Consider the following 17,428-nt stretch of genomic DNA (forward strand, 5'->3'; position numbering starts at 1 on the left):
GGAGCTGGAGGGACCGACACAGCTGGGAAGGAGGAAAGCAAAACCACTTAGCTGGCTTTGCCAAGCAGTGGAGATAAAAATCAGCAGAGACGCAAAAATCTCTCATTTCCTCCTATTTTGGCTAAGAGATCGCTCCAGACGGCAGCAATTTAGAGCTGATATTGAGACGAAGGGCTTGGTGCTGCGCAAGCCCTGGCAGGAGAAGACGAGTCTCGCAGGGTGGCGTGAGGATCTCCAGGTACCTTTTATTTAATAAAACGCTCTGGATATAGGATTAAACATCCTGCGTTTGGTATTATAGTGCTTGATAAAGGGGCCTGCGAGGGTTTCGTTACGGAGATGTACATTAGCCCCGCAACATCCTCTCCCAACGCGCTCATAATGAATTTGCTTTTAAATTTGCAGCACCGAGAAGGGTTATGAGCCAGCACCGGCACCCAAAGCCAGGCAGGGTGCACGGGTGATGGGGGACGGACCTGCCCGATAAACGCAGGGGACGGAGGGTGCCCCGGGGCGGAGAGATGCCGTGCACTCACCTTCGGGGCGCTGGATGCAGGTGTGCTGGTTGTCGCTGAGGAAGAAGCCCTCCCGGCAGAAGCACTCGTAGCTGCCCATCATGTTGACGCAGGTTTGCTGGCAGCCCCCGTTGCCCTCCGAGCACTCGTCCAGGTCTGCAAAGGGAAGGTGGCAGGGGGTGAGCGCGGCGCCGTGGCACGCTGAGGGGATGGGGACGCGGGTGTGCGAGATTCACCGGATAGCAAATTATTCCTGCTTTACACCCGTGCTCCTCCAGCAAAAAGAAAGGGGGATGCTTTAGGGCTGCGGGGGATGAAGGCAAAGCACACTGAGGGGTGGGTCGCAGAGGCCACACAGCTTCCCCGGCTGATGGGCAAAGAAGGTCCGGCCTCATTTTACAGCCCAAACCACAGAGAAAGGGATTTTCCTTGTCCTGGGACCCCCCCCAAAGCACCCGGGATGCCGGCTGCAGCTGCCCCCGGGTCTCAGCCCCTCCAAGCCCGTCAGCGGCTGGGGACGCCTGCACTTCATTAGAGGGAGCTGGGAAACCTTAGCCCAGAGCGGGATAATTACTTGTAAGGAGACTCAAATCCCCAGCAGCTCTGCCGCTGCCCTCCTGCCTGTTTTGGTTTAACAAACCAAGGCTGGAAGGGGCTGGAAGCGCACACCCATGGCAGCAGCGATGCCCTCACTGCTGCATCCCTGCAAATCCCAAATTTAATGAAGAGCAACAGCCCGTTGCTCTCTCCAGAGGGTTTTTGGGGACAGTGGTCCAAGGTCAACCCACCGGTGCCCGAACTGGGATGCCGGGCTTGAGCAGAGCAGCAAACCTTCGCCACGGCCACCCCTGTCCCCTCCGCCTGCGGGGCCGGGTGACGGAGTCGCGCCGGGGAGCGAGGGGCTGGGTGCCAAAGAAAGCTTCCCGTGCGCTCAAGCGTTGCCGAGCTGGCAGCGGCGGGGAAAGCTGAGCCCCGCCAGCATCGGAAACGCCAGAAACGCCGGAATAGCGGCTCAGTGATGGCACTGCCGGGGGGGCTCCCAGCACCGCCCTCCTCCCCGAGTGGCACGGCACGCACCAAAACCCCTTGCTTTTGGGCAAAGAGACAGATGGACGCCCGAGCAGCGCGGGTGCCTTGCACCGTGCCCCAGCCCCGGGATGCTGCACCCCCGGGGGATGCTCAGAAATCAAAGTAGGGGCTGCAGCTCCAGCTGGAAACTGCCGCGGGAGCGGAGCCCGGGAGCACCCCAAAAACCCGCTACCTTGGAAAGGAGGTGTGGAAAACATCATCTCACCCCCCGGGCCCCCGCTGGGCAGGCTAGGGCTGACAGCCGGTCTGCAGCCAGGCACAAAAGGGACGTCCTCTGCGATGGCAGGAGGCTTGCAGCATCCTCCGAGGCTCGTCCCAGCCAAGCTACGTCCTGCAGACGCCAATAACTCTCCTCAAATCCCCCCCGCTTATAACAAGGGCTTAAGGTCTTGCGACTTCTCCTTCAAGCTCCGCACAAAAATGAGGCGGCAGCCGTTCAAACCCGATGGCTGAAACGAGACTCCCCCGCTCTAATACCTGTTTTATTAAATACAACGGAGATGGGCAGAAGCCAGCAGGGCCCGTGTCAGGACGGGGGCTTGAATTCCTGTCCTGGTTCAAAAGGTCGCCCGGGATGGATGACGGGGGGGGCAGTGGGTGCGTACGCCCACCCACCTCCAGCTCCACCACTGCCCACAGTGCCAGCAAAGCCTGGCATGACCCTCTGCTTTGCTCTGCTTCTCCTTCTCTTGGCTGAGAGGGGATGTTTGCAGGCTGGGCAAAGCACAGTCAGGATGAAGGGGGAAAGGAGGATGGGAAAAACCCACTGGGGTTCATCCCTGCTGCCCCCCGACAGCGGCCGCTGAGCAAACCCACCCAGAGCACGGAGGGTCTCAACAGCCTGATCTGTAAAATGGGCTCCAGGGGATAAACCTGCACCATCCCTACGGCAAAGCAACGCGGCCGAGACGCTGGGGTGAGCCGAGGAAAGGCTCAAGGGGGGAGATGGGGCTGCCCCCCCCCAGCATCTCCCATCTGCCCCCTCACCCGGCTGCTCCCCGGCCACCTCCATCCCCTCCTACCCAACTCTGTAAACACATGACGTCTGCGGCTCGCTGAGCCCGGCTTTCCTTTCTTCTCCTCGGGCTCATCCTCCCCCGGGAGAGGAAGGCAGAGCCGCCCGCGCCTCCTCCCAGCTGTGTAAATCTCCCCCCTCCCCGAGGAGGCTGCAAAGATCCCGGTGATGGTGGTTAATGCAAAGCGTATGTGTCCATAATCCCTTCCCCCTCCTCCTCCTCCCAGTGATGAGCTCATTAATGACCCCTCTGCAGACACTAATTAGAAAATAGCATGAGCTCCAGGCAGAGGGAAGGGGGGGTGGCCCCATGCCCTGGCGATCCCACCCGCGGGTGCTGAGGGAGGAAGCGGGTGCCGGGGTGCGGGGAGCCTGGCCGGCCCCAGGGCTCTGCCGGCAGCTTTGGCTTCGCCGCGGCCGGATGGAGTTTGGGGCAGCGGGAAGTGGCGGGGAGGATGCACGGCCGCTCCGTAGGCAGATGCCGGGTTTGTCTTGGCCCAGGGATTATTTACCCAGTCCCTTCGCCGGTTCCCATCCCCACCGTATTTGCTATTAACTCATCTATTTTGGCAGGTGCAGGGCTGATCTCAAGCACGAGCGGAGCGAGCGGCAGGGCCCGGCTGAGCCCCGCCGGTTGGTCCTGCCTTCGGCAGCGGAGCAGAGAAGCTGGCCCGGCCGCTCGCCGCAGCAGGATGCGGCCACGGGGAGGCTGCAACTCGCACACGGTGTCCCCAAACCCATCCCTCCCTGTCCCCAGCATCCCCAAACCCATCCCTCCCTGTCCCCAGCATCCCCCAGGCTACAGATGGACCCACAGAGCAAGTTTTTCTCCCCGCACAGAGCATCCTTCCCCAGCATCACCCCCATGTGATGGGGAGCAATCCTGTCCCCAGCAAGCCATCGCGGCATGGGACATGTCTGCAGCCGGCTTGCAGCCATGACAGTGCCACCACGGTCCCCCAGCACTGTGACTGCTCTGGGGGGGTCAGAGGTTGGGGCATGGCCATCAAAGAAAGCTGGTGGGCTGGTCCCAAGGTGCCAGAGCTGCCGAGTGGCTGTGACACACCAGCATCCCACCCCCGTGCGTGCCGGGAGCCTGTGCCTCACCTAAGCAGTTGTGGCCATCATGCGCCAGGCGGAAGCCATCGTAGCAGGTACAGCGGTAGTTGCCGGGGATGTTGACGCACTCGTGGACACAGCCCGCGTTGTCCTCCCGCTCGCACTCGTCGACATCTGCAGAGAGAGGAGGGCAGGAGAGCTGTGGAGCTGCCCCGGCTGAGGACGGCCAACTCGCTGCACGGGTGCTGCAGTGCCCCGTCTCCAGTGTGTTTGCAACCCGGCTGATATTGTGCCTGGGGTCTCTGGTGTCTCTGCTTATTCCAGCAGGTCCCCAGCTCCGTTATCACCTACAGCATCCCTCCACACCCTGCAAAAACACCCCTCTCCTCCCCAGTCTAGACCCTGGACTTCCCGTTAACCTGCTGTATGGAACACACAGCGCGGTGTGCTGGGAATCGCACGGGATTTCCCGTCAGTGGTGGGCAGAGGTGCCCGTCTCCATGGCGAAGCCTTGCTGTGCCTGGAGTGCGCTTTAATCCCGCTGCTATTTGTACTCAGCCCATCCCGACCCCGGACCCGCTCCAAGCAGAGCCGGGAATTTCTCCCCTGCCCCATTCCTGCTTTCCTGCTGCCGCTCCTCCGAGGAATCCGTTTTCTTTCCATGCCCCACTCAGCTGCATATATACCTATATCTATACCTATATCCATATCTAAACATCCACAGGTATGGATATTTACATCTACATCTACATCATCTCTATCTCTAGATCTTATTTTTAAGGTTTTCATGTTTCAGCTGCTAACCCAGTTCTGCAGCCTCTGCATTGAAAATCCTGCAGGAAAAAAAGCCCAGATCGTTTCAAACCAGCCCCAGGTGCCCCTCCTGGGCCCGGGCAGCCCCAGCCTTGCAAAGCCTTGGTGGCCATGGTGGCCGCCGCCACCAGCAAGGACAGTCACACTCCTCTCCGTCCCCATGCACCGCAGCATCAACAGGCTGGGAGTTTGGGGTAGAAAAGGGGAATAAAGGGTTTGCAATGGGCTGGGGTGAACAAGTGGCCTTTTTGCCAGGGCAGGGGATGTTGCTGCCGGGGCTGTCACTCGTCGGAGGGGCTCCGGCCCCGGCGGTGGTGGCGTGGCCCTACCTTTGCAGTGCTTCCCGTCACCGGTGTAGCCGGACTTGCAGATGCACTTGTAGGACTTGGGAGTGTTCTGGCAGATGGCGTCGATGTGGCAGTTGTCGGTGCCCTCCACGCACTCGTCGACATCTGCAAGGGGAGAGACGAGGGGAGCGATGGGGGCAGCCAGGGGAAGCTCTCCTTGTCTCCCCATGGGAGCCATCGCCCGAGGTGAGGAAACCGAGCGTCCCTCCGACTTTTCAACCCGCGCATGGACCAGAATGCTGCTGCTTTGCTCCTTAGTGGCTTCCCCGCGCCCAGCCCTGACGCAACGGGCGATGGGCTCACTGTGGGACCCAGTGAGACGCTGGGTCCACTCCCAAAGAGCCCTACCTGTGTCCCTGCTCTTATACAAGCCACCCTGAGACTCCCCGACCCTTTCGCCTGTCTGATGATAGGAAACGCCGCTCCGGCGCCCGTAGTCCAGGCTGGAGCCAGCCCAGGCAGAGGTGAAAGTCTCTGTCTCCAATTAGCCGTTTCCTGAGCCGACCAGTCACCCAAATAATCGTCATCGCTTTCTATTCTTAGGCGCGGAGGAATGTGCACGAATTAGCAGGGTCCTCACTAAATAAACCTGGGAGCCGGGAGCGGGAAGCAGGAGAGAGAACTGGGATAAACGTCAAGGTTTCCTTGGGGACACAGCCAAAATCCGCATCCTCCCCCCAGCCCCCTTTGCCCATCAACCCACTCATCCGGGATGCAGCGCCGTGGTACCCGGGACATCACCTCCGGAGCATCGCGCGCCAGTGACGGCCTCCAGCGGCGACGCCCAAGGCTTTGCCATGGCAGCAGGCCACAGGAGCGGAGGTTTTAATGGTATTTGGGAAACAGAGAAGCCTCCAGCGTGTGGGGCGGAGGTTTTTGGGCAAGAGGCTGCTCACCTGGCTGCTCTCTGCCCTCCCTGCGTGGGCAGTACGGGAGACGTGGTGCCCCGGAGCGGGCACGTCCCCCTCGCTGGCTGTGGATGCCTGGCAGTGGTGTGAGGCAGCGGGGTGTCCCTGGGGGGTGAGGTGGGGGCTGAGCATCTCCTACAGCCCCCGGGAGCACCCCGAGCTCCCCGCTCCGACCCCACGGGCATGTGGGCTGCTCCCAGGGGGGTTCACCCCCAACCGCCTCCCAGGGGGATGGGGAGGGTTCCACCAGGGAAGGGGGATCGGAGGGTCCCTCCAGCTTCCCGGTACCCCACAAAGAGGAGCCTGAGGCTGCGAAGCTCTCGGCTGCCTTTAAAAAGCTGCTTTTCTGCAACCTCAAGGACAGAAGTGCTCTGGGACGTCCCAGGAGACACGAAACATCCCTGCGAGCCGCGGGCAGGCAGAGAGCCCCACCAGCCCCGCCGGGACGGCGGCCATGGCCACGGGAGCACTGGCCTGAGCCCTCTCCCGGCCACCCGGGCAGATTTTTGCCGGGAGATGTGCGTCACCCGGTCGGGGGGGAGGAGAGCTGTGCCTTTCCACCCGGGAGGCGGCACGTGCCTGCGCATTGTATAAATATTTACAGCCCGCATTCATATTTGTTATTTGACATTAGCCATGGCCCGCGGCCACCACGGCCTCCCTTGGGCCATTAATCACCGGCTGGGGGCTGACCCACCGCGGCGGAGACGACGGAGGGATTGCACGGGCCACCAGCACCCTGCTCCCCGCAGGCACCGTCGCCTCCAGCACCCACGGCACTGCCCATGGGGCCACCGCGCTATGACCCCCCCGGCATCCCCGGGGAGCGGCAGGCAGCCCACCCCACGCCGGGGGTCCCGCGGGGGCTTGGGAGGGCCTGTTATCCCTTCGGGGAGCTGAGCGGGGCTCAGGTTTGGTTCCTCCCCAGCCAAACTTCATTTTTGGCTGCAAACACCATCCCCGCCCTGGGGCACGGCCACCCCACCGCACCCCTGACCCACCTGCAAAGCGAAAAGTGCATGGAAATAATCACCACTGGAAAATAAACCTGCAAAAGCCGCCGGAGCGCAGAGGTCCCTCCTTCCCAACCACCTTTCCAGGCTTAAGGAGACTTTCGGCACAGGAGGAAGCGCCTCCATCACCGGCGAGCGCCGTTGGGCATCGTCGGGCATCGCCTCCGGCTCCAGCATCCCTCGTCTGGGATCTCGGGTGGGTGGTGGGAGGGATGCGGCACCAAAGCCGGCGGGACACGAGGGGGACATGGAGCGCTCACCACTTTACAGGCAGCAACGGGCGCAGGGACTCGACAGCAAGGAAGCCGATGCTGAACCAAAAACCTACTGGATTTGCAAATCCTGGTCCTGACCCCTGCGCGGGTCGGAGCCCTCCCTCGGCTCTTCCCCCCCCCCCAAGTCATAAATCACATCTCAGTGCTTTGAGGTGACAGTCCCAAGGTGAGAGTCGCCGGGTGCCGGCACCCTGGGCACCCACCAGCACCCAAACAGCACGGACCATCCATCAGCCCCCGCCTCCTTCCCCTAAAACCACCCAAAAGGCAAAGCATCCATCAGACGTCACATCATTGAAACTTTCCCAGCCTTTTGCCAGAAATCTCACTTTTTTTTGGGGGGGTGGACGGTATTTTCTATTTCTTTTTCCCCCTGCGCCCTCAAACTCAAGACAATGAACAATGCCTGTGCGGCGCCGAACACAATGCCGTGCCTTTCCCACTCACACATGTATATTATTTTTTTTTTCTATCTTTTTTTTTTTTTTTCCATTCTGTAACTTCAAAACTTCTCTAACTTTGGAAAGATTACACAGCAGCAAAAGTACAAAAGAAAACATTATAAATTTGCCACTCTGTAATTTTTCCAAAGCTGGAGACATTCTGAAAGGTTACAGGATTATAAAAAAAAAAAAAAAAAAGGGAAAAAAAGGGGAAAAAAAAGTGTCTGTGGGAAGTGTGAATAAATACCCTCCTCGGCACCCCAGGAGCCATCCCAAGATTGGCAAAGATCCTAATTTCAGAACGCTGAAATTTTGGCTCCTAAGAAGCATCCTTCAGAAATGATGTAGTGAATTAAAAAAAAAAAAAACCCAAAAAACCCTCTGAAAAACTAAATTTTTGCATTTTTGTCAATGCAAGCGGCGTTTTCCCACGAAAGGGAAGGTTTGCCACCGGGACAGCCCGCTTTTCCCGCAGGAGAATTTTCTCCATCCAAAAAACCTGCCCCTGGCCGCGCTGCAGGTGCTCCCAGCCGCCACCGAGGCGCGAGGGATTTCATTTTCAAGCCAAGCAAAGACAAGACTTAAAAAAAAAATAAAAAAAAAAATAAAAAAAGAATCCTTATTGATGTTCCCATCCCTATTTGCTCTTGCAAAATCCCTGCTGGGGTATGCCCTGCTCATCCCCAGGCTCGGGGGGACCTTTTGAAGTCCAAGTCCCAAATCCAGGTGGGGTTTTCTGGGGGGGGTTTGCCAGCCAGGACCCCCCACAGACCTGCATGAATAATCAAAAATGCCCTTTTCACCCAAAGTTGCCTGAAACAGGCCCAAACCGGACGGTGCAGATGGGCGCGTCGTGCTCTCAATCCCCAAAACCGGGGGATTTTGTGGTTTTTTTTGATGACCGATGATTAATTTGGATGAAGATGCCGAGTCCCGTCGGGGACCCGAGGTCTCGCCCATCTCCGGCGGGCCCCGCTCCGCCTCCCCATCCCACCACCACGCTTTGGGGCTAATTAGGGCTCGTCAGAGGGCAAGAGCATCCTCGGCATCGCCGCCACGCCGCGGTGGGTGCCGGGGGGTTTGCGGCGAAGGGCAGGAGGCTGCGGCGCTCGCCCCGCGCCTCGGGCGATGTTTTTTATTCCGTTGTGGGTGGGATTTTCCAGCGCTGGCTGTTGGGCCCCGTTCCGCTCCAGCTGCAGCTTTATTCTCCATTTCAAAGGCAGCGGAGGCAGACGGTTTCAACGCCACTGCCATTTCGAGCGTGCCAAAAGCCGGGGGGGTGGTGGGGGGGGGAACGACATGGACACCGCCAAACTCCCCCCGGGACCGGCGCGCACCCAGCGGGGGAGGCGAAGGGCTGTGACCGGGGCCATCGGGGGAGGCGGTGGCAGAGCCCACGGGACACCCGGGTCCCACGCGCGTTCCCTGCCCTGCGGCGTCCCCACCGCCCGCGACATGTGGCAGCGAAGGGAGATAAAGCAACACCTCGTATATTTTTAGAGCCGGGATTGAGGCTCTTTCTTCGCTTCCTTATTTTGCTTTGAGAAAGATAATAAATAATAAAAGATGGTTTTATCCATAGGCTGAAAGTCCCAATAAATTCGAGGAGGGGGCTGACATAGGGCAGCAAAAACTGGCCAGAAAACCCCTAAACAAACAAACCCACCCGCCTTTTTCTCTCTTCGGCAAGTGCTTCAGCTTTTTCTTTCAAATCAATTTTATTCTTTATTTTTATATAGGCATATATATTAACAGCCTGTCTGTATAGGGATGTGTGTGTAGCTGTTGGCAGACACGCGGAGTTTCCACTCGGCCTTAATGCCAAATTAAAGCTTTATAACTTCAGTAGCTCCTTTTTACCAGGGTATTAATAACCACCTCAGACACTGTGGTGCAGTTTATTAATCATTTGTTTGCCCGGGGAGCTGGCGAGGGCGACTCGTGCTGCGCCGCGGCATGGGGACAGGCCACAGCCGTGGGTGGCTCTGGTGCAGCCGATGGCATCCCGTGGGATGGGGATGGGGGGCCGGCGAGAGGGGAGAAAGACGCTCTGTGGGGCGGCTTTTTGTAAACTGGCCAAAGATGCATCATCTAAACTCAAGATCCTAACTCAGGTGCTCGGCGATGGCTTGTTGCCGGGATGGGGATGCCGCGCCGGGTTGTCCTGCCAGTGGTACCCACGCTCGGTTCGGGTCAGAGGGGATGGAGAGCCCTGCACCAGCCCCACTGCAGGAGCCCAGCACCCCACACATCACCCAGCGCTCCCAAAGCAGGTGGGACGCGGCAGATGCAACCACGGTGCTTGGCGCCGCGGAATGACGGAGCGCGGGATGATGGATGAGGAACCACAAGTCGCAGCGAGGAGCTGGGGGGGGTCCCAGCCTGGCGACCCCATCACCCCATGCCCAGACCCTGCTCTGCACCTTTCACCCTGGGTTTCACTTCCCCAAATCCCCCAAAAGGGGCTTTTTCTCCCCACTTTGACGCTTCTCACTCCCACCAGGGCAGAGGTGTGTTGAGCTCCCCATCCCTGCACCAGCCTGGGTCATCCCGAGGGATCCCAGAGATGGATCCAGAATCCCCTGGGTTGGAAACGCTCCCTCCATCCCCATCCCACCTCCTTGTGCCAACCCCGGTGGCTTCAGCTCAATTCAGCCGCGATTTCTCCAGGGAGGGTTTGATGCTCCACGCCAACAGCGTGTTCATCTCCCCGCGGAATCGTCCTTGCTGTTCTTGTTCCTTTGGCTTATCGGGTCTGACCAAGCCTTAAAAAAATGTGTTTGTTTGTTTGTTTTCGACTTCGGAAGCAACAATCGCAAGATCTCCAGAGGGTAAGATGGCCTTGCCGAAACGCGGTCGGCCGCGTTTCCTCCAAGCGCCGTGAGACAGAGCAAACTTTATTTGCCATCCCAGGCTTCTCCTAAAGCCTCCCGCGGGACTTATAATTCTGAAAGTGAAGGTTAAGGTTATTCATGCATATTTTTTTCCTAAATGGATTACTCCGGTGCGACCGTCTGCAAAGGAAAAAAATCTATATAAAAATAAAATAAAATAAAATAAAAATACAAACTCCTGAGCAGTTTGGAGACAGCAATACATCTCCGCACTGGAAGACTTGAGGTGTCTGAATATTTATACTCCCGTTGGCAGTTATAAAAAAAACTCTTCTTCCCTCCTTCCTACCTCCCCCCGCCCCCCCTCCCCTTTTTAATCTCGGTACAGGCATGTTAGACGCCCTCAGTCAAAGATCCCCTTTGAACTGCTGTATGTTGAAATGTTTACAGTTTTACATTTCATATTTCAGAGGGGTGGAGGGGACAGGCACAACAGTCGCACACTGTGAATGCAGGAGAGGGAGGAAAGCGGAGGCCAAGGGGGAGGAGGTTCGGCGGAGATGGGAGGGGAATCGAACAGCATCTCCCCGCTGCCATTGGAAAATTTTAGACTCCTAAAAAAATATATATATATAAAAAAAATCATCCCTGGTGGTGTAGGCTCTGCAGGTGCATCCCCACCGAACCCAGCCCCTCGCGCGGGATGGTGGCTCCGTGGCACCGGCTGGTTTTACCCCTGGGTGACCACGGAGCTGGGCTGGGGCTGGTCCCACTCAGGCCCCCGCGCTGGGGGCGCGGCTGGGGCTGCGGGGGTCCCGGGGGCTGCAAACTGGGGTGCTGGGGTCGCCCAGGGAGATGCTGCAGCTCCCTCCCAGCCCCGTCCCCCCGGCACCATCCGAGGGGACGCACAGTTCGGCTGCAGGAAAAGGCAGCGAATGCTGCGATGTCTCTCCGGCGATGGGGCTGCTGCCAGAGGAGCACGGCAAGGCCGGATCCGGGCACTCCCTGGTACAAGAGGAGGGTGCAAATCTGCCAGCCCTTGGGCTCCATCACCCCCCGGGCACAGGGAGGGACCGATGCCGGCAGATGATGGGCGAGGGCACTGTTTCACTCAGGACCAGCTCTTCTGCCCTGGCAGGCTGTGAGACAGACTGACGGACGACAGGATGGGACTGGGGGTGGCATTATCCACCCAAAAACCAGGGAGCGGTGGATACGGCAGCAGCTTGGCATGGGGACCGCAGGGAGACTTCATCCCAGCTGAGTGCGTGTCGGGAGCCTCCCCAGGGCTCTTTGGATTTATATTGTCAGTTCTCTTGAAAGCTTTCCTAGCCCTCAAGTGACCCAATAAAGCCCGCAGACAGCCAGGTCCTCTGGCAGACACCCTCCAGGCCCGCCGCACGGCTCTGCTAAATCCTTCCTTCCCTACAGACTAAACTTTCCGGGGTAATTCAGTGCGAGAAATGAGCCAGCAAGCCCTACCCGCGGCGCGATGTTATCACAGCAAAACCAGCCCATCTGACGGGAGAGGAGCCATCCCCGGCCGGTGACAGCCACCTGGCGAGGGTGGCCGTCCCCCGAAAGGGCAAAGGCTTCGGTGGGGGTGGGGGGGTGACGTGTACCCCATCCTTGGGGCATCACCCCACCGATGCAGGGGGGACGCCCGATGCTGTTCAGAAACATCCTACTAAAACATGCCCCAGGTGCACGGGGTGGCTTCGAAGAGCTCGACGATGCTTGAGAAAAACAGGCGATAGCGGGTTCCCGGGAAAAGCACGTTTTCTATCTGCCGCCGGTGACGCCGGGTCCAGGAGTTCAGCCTCATCCAGAAAGGAGCGGGTCCACCCCTGCCCGGAGCCCTCGCATCCCCGCGGGCACCAACCTTCACCCCTCCGCATCCACCTCCCCCACATCGCCCCACGGGACCCCCCCTGACAGCGGCTTTGGGGATTAACTCTCCATCCCAAACGGATTCCCCCCAGGTCTGCCCGGTGCAGTGGCCGGGGGCCGGGAGGAGCCAGCACCGTGCCGGGCATACGGCGGGCGATTCGCCCCGGCGCAGGATTGAGCTCACCTCTCTCCACCCCCACTCCACCCCTCTCCTTCCCCGAAGGGATCTGTCAAGTCTCTGCACGATGGAATTTTACTTTGCTATTTTAATGCAATTCTGGCTCAGGCTTAAATGGAACTGGAAACCAAAAGGCCTTAATAAATAAATATTATGATAAGAAATGAAAGCAATGCATATACTCAAGATAATTTGAGGGGGGATAAAAACCTAAGCATTCCTTTCTAAGCTTAAATCATAAAGCTTTACGTGAAGCTGGACGCCTTCGTACCAAACCTTTGCCCTGGAAAAATCTCCCCCCCGTGCTTGCCCAGACTGCCCTCCGCAAAAGTCGCCTATTGTTTTAAAAACACTTTAAGCCAGATAAGACAATAGCCTTGAAATTCCTTCTAACTTTGTCGGTGACAGGGCTCGGGGCGACCATGCGCGTGGCTGAAATACGCCTATTACTACTGCCTGCAAGAGATCTTTAATTATATCCCGCGCTCCTATATTTCATTCACACTCTATTTAATCTCGCCGTCCGCATAAACACGCAGCTACTTACAATAGCGAGAGCCAAAGCTGGTTTTGATAAACCTTACGTACTGTTAAGTGCTATGGAAAAAGAAAAAGGAAAAAAAAAAAAAGAAAAAAGAAAAGAAAAAAACCCCAACAGATTGTATAGATAGTGGTGAATTAAGGAGAAAAAAAAAAACCCCTTCGAGACAGCCAACGGGATCATGCACATAGGGCTGTGTGTGTTTGTGTGTGCGCGCGCACTCCCGCGCGTGTGTATAGAGCAAAATCCGAGCTAAATATAGAGGTGCTATAGAAAAACCTAAGGTATAGATAGCCCATACATAAAGCCACATGTGTACGTCCGCGAAGGAGAAACTCTGGCTCCGCACAGGAGCGGGGAAACAGAAAAGCCTGAAGCTGGTAACGCCGGGACGTACCCCTCTTTTCTAGAGATGGGGAAGGAGCTCCGGTGTTTTTCAGGCTTTGCCGTGTCCGGCTCCCCCAAGTTTCCCGCAGCCCGCGCCCCCGGAGCACCGCGTTTGAGATTTCAGCCCGCGCCTACGGGAGGACGCACGACCGCAGCCGCAAGCTCCCAGCGTTACAGGCGCCCGCGCCGCCGTCCTTCCCTCCAACCCTGCCCGAAACCAGCCCTCCGCTCCCCCGGGGCCGGCAGCCCCAGCTCCCAGGCACCCAAACCCCCAAACCCCCCAAAAGCCCCGTCCAAACCCCTCCCAACAGCAACATTTTTCCTCCCTGATGGGCGCAGACTTGTTTGCCCACCCTGGATTTCTGCCTCTGCACCCCCTGTCTTTGAGATAAAGAGTCCGAACCAAGAAAAAAAAATAAAAAAATAATAAAAGTGTAAGAAATGCAACTCATTAAAGAGTTTACAAAAAAAAAAACAAAACCAAACACAAAACAAAAAACAACCAACCCCAATCAAAGGCAGCAGGCAAGAATATCTGCAAGCAACATTTAAAATCCCCTCCACTATTTGTTGTTATTGCTGCTAATTTCTCCAGCCTGCGTATAAAATCCCAGATCTAAAGAGGAGGTCCGGCTGCCCTAACACACACATCAAACAGCAAACCTTCGAGCTGGGAAGATTTTTTCCTCTTACCTTGACTGGCTTTATTCGCCAGCGTGTTTCCAGAGTGGTGGAGAAAGAAAAGGATGGAAAATCCAGCAATCTGCAAAGCTCCCATGGCAATCCCAGTCTGCATGGAGGAGCGGGGGCAAGAAGGGGGGATTTCTAGTGCTTGAAGGGAAACAAGAGGCTGAGCATGCGAAGGGAAATCAAGAGGAGGAAGGGGCTCTCTTCTTGCCGTGTGTGAGACAGAGGGAGGGAAGGGAACCGGGCTGATGGAAAAAGCTGCTCTGGGTTCAGTTTGGGGCTCTTGGTGTTGCTGAAGAGGAGAGAGTGAGGGAAGGAGACCCAGGGCAGTTGGAGGAAAGTGGACTCTATCGCCCTCTCTCTGGCGGCTGCTCTGATCCCTTCTTCTTCTTCTCCTTCTTTTTTTTTTTTTTTTTTTTTTTTTTTTTTTCTCCTTAAATAATCCCAGCCAATTCCAGTTTTGCAAGGGAGCGGGAGCAGCAGGAGCAGCAGCAGCGCTGGAGGGGGGAAGCAGGCGCCTTGCCCTGGTGCTGGGGACCTGAGAAAGGGGAGTGGAAAGGAGAGCCCCATCCAAGCAACGCCCTTTTTTTCTTTTTTTTTTTCTTTTCTCCTTTTTTTTTTTTCTCCTTTCTCCCAGCCTTTCTTTCTTTTCTATTTGGCTTTGGTTACTCCTTCCCGGCTCCCCCCCTCGCACCCCCAAGGCTGGGCTTTGCCTGCAGGAATTTACAGTCTGCGCTGGAGGAGAAGGGCCAGTAGCCATGGAGACTGCTTCCCTGGGAGCAGGGAGGTCAGGCGGAGACCATGGGCGATCAATGCATCAATGCAAAGCCCCCCGCAACCCCCAGACCCACCCCGCACCTCGCAGCTCCTCGGCCAGCCCAGGGCTTGGGGTGGTGGTAAGGGGAGAGGGGGGGGTGTAGGGGAGGGCAGGGGGAGGCATATGGCATGGGAAAAGGCAATGGGGGGGGAAAGAAAAAGGGGAAGGAAAAGTAGGTATACAAGGGGAACAAAAAAAAAAAAAAAGAAAAAAGAAAATAAAAAGAGTTTGCGGATGGCACGACCTGGCAGGGGTGACTTGGGGTGCTGGGCCGGTGGAAAGAGGGATGGGAGAGCAGCTCTGCTGTGCGCGAGGGAGAGGTGGGGAGGGGGGGCCTGGAAATAAGGGTGGAGGGGGGAAGAAAGAGACCTTCTTGAAATATTCAGGGTTTTTTTTTGTTTGCTTGTGGGAGCCTCTCACAGCCTGGCCCCCCACAGCCGGCATCCCGGGGGTGCAGAGGGAGCCTCTGCCCCCTCCCCGTGGCCATCCCTGCACTGGGAGCTGCTGGCAGCATCGCTCTTTGGGGGGGGGGTTTTGCTCCCTGAGCCCGGAGAGGCATCACCAGCCAGGAAACTGCAGTGGGAGATAAGGCTGGGAGCTGGGAGCCGGACAGGGAGGAAGGTGTGTGGCGATTCCACCTGTCCGGGGACACAGCGTCCCACAGCCCCAGCAGTTATCCTGCCCCCAGGGTCCTCACCCTGCCCACGGGGTCATCATCCTGCCCACGGGGGCCTCCCAGCCCACCGTGCTGCCTCTGCAGCCTCTCGTACCTGCTTCCGTCCTAACAACCCCTAAAGGTACAATAAAGGGGGCTGGAGGCGATGGAGAACGTCCAGCTTTGCCAAGGTACCCACTGCCTCTCGCTGCGGAGAGGAGGGGAGGGACCGCAGGGAGGATGCTGAGGAGTCCCTGGGTCTAGTGACACTTTCCCTACAAAAACGCATAACCCTTTGGCCACCTTCATGGGATACGGCCCTTCCCTGCGGGAGGAGGTTTGCAAGAGCTCTAGAGATGACAGTGCAGCGCAGCCAGCCCAGGAGAGCAGCATGTGTGGAAACTGGGAGCTCATCCGCACGCCGGGTCTTTCCAAAGGCAGAGGCCAAGGGAAAGGCTCTCCCGGCCCTACAGAGCCGTCCTGCACCCCCATATCTCTGCTCCCTGCCCACGGGTCCCCATGTGAAGCGTCAGGGTCCTAAACCTATGTGGGAACCGACCCTTCCAGGGGAGCAGGAGACCAGCATCAGCTGGAGGACAGAAGCACAGACAGCCCCATTGTACCCAACACGAACCTCCAACATTCAAATTCCCGTTTGCACGGTGGCTCCAGGTGAACCCGGAGCCAGGGGAGCCTGCATGGCTCTGGGCTGCGTGGGCTCAGGGCAAGGCAGCGTCCAGACCACCGTAGCTACAAGGGGTTTCTCAACAGCGACGACAACAAATGGCCCAGCTGGATAAGAGTTCCAGCAGCGGGGCACTTGCACCAACACGACCATCCACGATAACTCACAGCACATCTCGCTACGCAATATTGAATCAAACCAGTAATGCAAAACCACCCCTGGCACAGCCAGGCTCCAGGGCAGCCTGGGAATGGGGAAAAAGTGCAGAAATTATTATTAAAGCTATAAAAGAATTTTCTATATAAAAAGACGAATGCAGAGGTGTCATCGTTAGGATGTCTTCCCACGATCCACCAGCGGGAATGTGCCATCCTGCTCGGCACTGCTGCTGGAGGAGGCTCCTGGCCCCCCTGCCAGCCCCGGTCTGTGCCAGGAGCTCTTGGGGATGAAGGCTGCTCCTCCTCACGTGCGGTGCCGAGCGGGAAGGGGCTCTGGTCCTGGCAGCCCACGTCCCGGCACAAGCCAAGAACGTCACTAGTGGGGTGCCACCATGCTCCCGCAAGCATCGTCTCGGCAGCCGTGGCACCGCTTTTCTTTCCAGGCTGGGATTAGCCGTGTAAACACAAGTCTTTCTTAGGGCTGTCGTAAGAGCAGAGTCAAAATGGAAACTCTCTGCTCGCTTACGCTGGCAGATCCCTGTCCCTGGCCACCACACCTCGGAGCAGGACATGCTGACATCCCATCCTGTGATCCTTTATCAGAGGAAACCTAAACAGTCCTCCTCTTTTTTTTTTTTTTTTTCCCTCTAACCTGTCTTCTAAATCTGGAGACTGATCTCAAGGCACGAGGGACAAGACCTTCAGGGATGTTGATTTATAACTGAGCTCCTAAATTACGGCTTTACGCATTAGTATAAACACCCATAAACCAGTCTTAAATACACAGTATCGTATGTAATCAAAACGCCAAAACACGGGGTGGCCACGTGATGGCACGGGGGGGAAGTGCAAACTCCTCGCTCGTGCCCAGAGTAAAGTGCTCCCAGTTCAACCAGTGCCTTGCACTGGTGGGTGGATCTTGCCATTGAAGGCAGCATCGCTCGTGCCATGGGGAGCGAAGGGGCTGAGCCCCACGTCTCGCTCCTCCAACGGGGTTGGGGTGAGCCGTTGGTGTTCAGAAACTCCCTAAAATAATAATATAATCTTGCTTTTTTTTCCAAAAGCACGTCGGCTGATTGAGCACGAAGAAGGGCCGATGGAGGTCCCAGGGCTGCGCAC

The 17,428-nt window shown here is 57.5% G+C and overlaps 1 protein-coding gene across 1 annotated transcript in view; it reads right to left on the minus strand.

Annotated features, from left to right (window-relative positions):
* The window catches only part of SCUBE3 (signal peptide, CUB domain and EGF like domain containing 3), a 38,349-nt gene extending 23,820 nt beyond the window's left edge, over positions 1-14,529 (minus strand). The window contains exons 1-4 of the mRNA XM_074564482.1: positions 14,001-14,529; positions 4,821-4,943; positions 3,727-3,852; positions 537-671 (exon numbers count right to left, since the gene is read on the minus strand). Of these exons, the coding sequence (XP_074420583.1) occupies positions 537-671; positions 3,727-3,852; positions 4,821-4,943; positions 14,001-14,103 (487 nt within the window). The 5' untranslated portion in view covers positions 14,104-14,529. The remainder of the gene's footprint in view (positions 1-536; positions 672-3,726; positions 3,853-4,820; positions 4,944-14,000) is intronic.
* Positions 14,530-17,428: the final 2,899 nt, after the last annotated feature.

The sequence above is a fragment of the Larus michahellis genome, chromosome 21, assembly GCF_964199755.1.
Source record: "Larus michahellis chromosome 21, bLarMic1.1, whole genome shotgun sequence".
Lineage (NCBI taxonomy): Eukaryota > Metazoa > Chordata > Aves > Charadriiformes > Laridae > Larus > Larus michahellis.